The 3185-nt window shown below is 38.4% G+C and overlaps 1 protein-coding gene across 1 annotated transcript; it reads left to right on the forward strand.

Moving 5' to 3' along the window:
• The first annotated feature begins 716 nt into the window (after positions 1–716).
• LOC139516038 (craniofacial development protein 2-like) lies at positions 717–1130 on the forward strand. Its single transcript, XM_071305884.1, has one exon. The coding sequence runs from the start codon at positions 717–719 to the stop codon at positions 1128–1130; it is 414 nt and encodes a 137-aa protein (XP_071161985.1).
• The last annotated feature ends 2055 nt before the right edge of the window (positions 1131–3185 follow it).

Below are 3185 nucleotides of genomic sequence, written 5' to 3' on the forward strand. Positions count from 1 at the left end.
AATTTGACCAATTTTGTCAAACGAATATTTCTTTGTTATATTGTTGTTTATTTATAACAACACACCTGTATACTGAAAACAAATGATTTTATATCTATAAATACGTTACCATCATAAATTGTGAGTGTAACCCCAATTGCGTCATAGGTCAGATGGAATAGCCCCGACTAAAGTTAAACGTCCTATTACTGGTCCTGACATAAACCCCTGTTTACCCATATTCTCCCATTCAATTTCCATATGCGACATCGGTCACACGTGCAAATTATTTACAGATCCTACAGAGATCCTTCTCGAGGTGGCAGACGTAAACTGGGTATCACACGATCCCAGACAGAACCACAGGGTCTCGGAGGAGACTAGGCCCCTAGATGCACGGCATGCAGGCCCACCGGTGTGTGGACACGCCCTGATGCCTGCAAACCTAGCCCCCAGCTATGGGTAAATAGCTTCACTGCCTTGTGGATGACCTAGTAAAAGTCAAAGGCTATGGAAGTAAATCCAGACAGAAAATCCGGGTAGATGGAGCTCGTAAGCTCAGTAACAGCAATCGTCTAAGTAAAGGAACATCCTGACAGAAAAACCCGACCCTTCACGTAAGAGGTTTAGCTTAGGGCTAACAACCCTAACTTAAAAAAAAACTATGTTACAGAAACAGTAACGAAGAATTATCTACAATTGTGAAGAAGAGCCTCCAAAGCAACAGTGGAGCAAGTATGACTGTTGGCAGTAAAAGCCGAAAGGAAACTATCAACAAGAATCTGGAGGCCCTTAATACAGCCAAAACTAAAACTAGAATTGGGTTCTGGAATGTCCGTACAATGTACTCTGCTGGGAAACTTGCAGAAATTACATCTGAAATGCGACGTTACAAACTACATATTTTAGGAATAGGTGAAAGCAGATGGACAGACTCTGGGAGAATAACAACAAGAACTGGAGAAACTGCACTCTACTCTGAAAGAGTTGATGGGCAACATCATGAAGGGGTAGCAATTATTCTGAAGAAAGGAATGGCGAAATATCTGATGGAATGGAAACCAATAAATAGTAGGCTGATTATAGTAGGCAAGGTTAAAAGGGAAACAGGTCAACATGACTATACTGCAATGTTACGCTCCAAAAAATGACTCCAGCGAGGAGAAAAAGATGCCTTTGATGAACAACTCCAACAGGAAATAGACAAAACTCCAAAACACATCAAAATCATCATGGGAGATATGAATGCCAAAGTTTGATCTAGTAACACCCACTTTGAAAGAGCTATGGGAAATCATAAATGTGGTAATATGAATGAGAATGGTGAAAGACTAGCAGAACTATGTACCACTAACAACTATGTAATAGGAGGGACAATTTTCCCCCATCGAAACATTCATAAATTGACATGGTGCTTTCCAAACCAACGAAACAAGAACCAAATAGATCACATCATGATAAATGGAATGTGGAAACGATCCCTGTTGGATGTTAAAGTCAAGAGAGGAGCTGATGTTGGAAGTGATCACCATTTGGTAACAGCTGACATTAAAATCAAACTCAGGGCTAATGGAAAGAACACAAGATCTTGGAAGCAGTTTGATATTGAAAAGTTGAAAGAAAGCAACGTAAGAAAAGAATATACAACCTTGATAAGAAATAGATTCAGAATTTTAGAAAACTTAAATGATGAAGATGACACAGAAACAATTGATAATAAATAGGGGAAAATATCTGAGATATTTACTAAAAGTGCAGAAGAATCTATTGGATTTAAACAAAAACAGAAACATAAAGATTGGATTACACCTAGAACATGGGACAATATTATTATCAGGAGAGATACAAAAAAAAAAGTTGAACGAGGCAAAATCACAACGTCTTAAAGAAAGATACCAACTTGAATATAGCAAAATACACAGAAATGTAAATAAAATGGTACGAAACGACAAGAGAGCCCACATGGATAGTATAGCTGAAAAGGCAGAAGAAGCAGCTAACAAAGGTAAGCAAGGCAACTTATATAAAATAACCAAAATTATTTGTGGCAAAAACACAGCATCGTCTAATATTCCTGTAAAAGACAAGCTAGGGAATTTGTTAACATCTGAAAATGAACAAGAACAAAGATGGACAGAACATTTCAGTGAGCTACTAAATAGACCAACTCCAACAGAACTCCCTGTTATTGCAGAAAATAACAACAAACTATACATCAGCATAGAACCACCTGAAATGCATGAGATAATATCTGCAATCAAAAGCCTAAAAAATGGAAAATCACCTGGAAACGACAATCTGAATGCTGAACTGTTTAAATTAGACCCAGGCGTATCTGCCATCCTGCTTTATAACATCTTTAAAGACATCTGAAATAAAGCACAGATACCATACATCTGGAATAATGGCACTATAATCAAAATACCAAAAAGGGAGTCCTTAATGATTGTAACAACTGGCGTGGCATTACACTACTTTCCATCCCAAGTAAGATCATGGCACAAATCATAATAAGACGAATTCCAAGTAAAATCAGGAGTAAGACAAGGGTGTATCATGTCATCGACACTCTTCATTATAGTCATTGACTGGATAATGAGACAAACAACAGCTAATACACATAGAGGCATAAGATGGGGCACTTTCACCACTTTGGAAGATCTAGATTTTGCTGATGACTTAGCATTAATGTCTCACACACACCAACATATGCAAGATAAGACCTCAGAGCTAGAAAATATTCAGGACAGATGGGGCTGAAAATCAACGTAAAGAAAACTGAAGTCATGACACTTAATGTAAACAACCCAGGGTCAGTATTGCTGGATGGAAAAACATTACCACATGTTGATACCTTCACATACCTTGGCAGCACTATCACTACCAATGGCGGCGCAGAATGTGACATCAAAAGAAGACTATCAAAGGCAAGGTCAGCTCTTTACAACCTGCAGGCTGTATGGAGATCTGGTCAATATACCATCCGGACCAAACTCAAACTTTACAGCAGCTGTGTCTTGCCTGTACTTTTGTATGGTTCAGAATGTTGGAGGATGACAGAACAAGACCAAAACAAGCTGTCTGTATTCCATACTAAAAGTCTGAAAAGGATTCTGCGAATCTTTTGGCCACATAAAATTTCAAACGAGGACCTTTCATCAGATGCCAACAACAAGATATAGCCACAACAATAATGAGAAGACGCT

The sequence above is a fragment of the Mytilus edulis genome, chromosome 1 (genome assembly GCF_963676685.1).
Source record: "Mytilus edulis chromosome 1, xbMytEdul2.2, whole genome shotgun sequence".
NCBI classification, from domain to species: domain Eukaryota; kingdom Metazoa; phylum Mollusca; class Bivalvia; order Mytilida; family Mytilidae; genus Mytilus; species Mytilus edulis.

Bases quoted from the DNA above. Each gene is read 5' to 3' on its own strand.
- LOC139516038 (XM_071305884.1), top strand. From the start codon at position 717: ATGACTGTTGGCAGTAAAAGCCGAAAGGAAACTATCAACAAGAATCTG.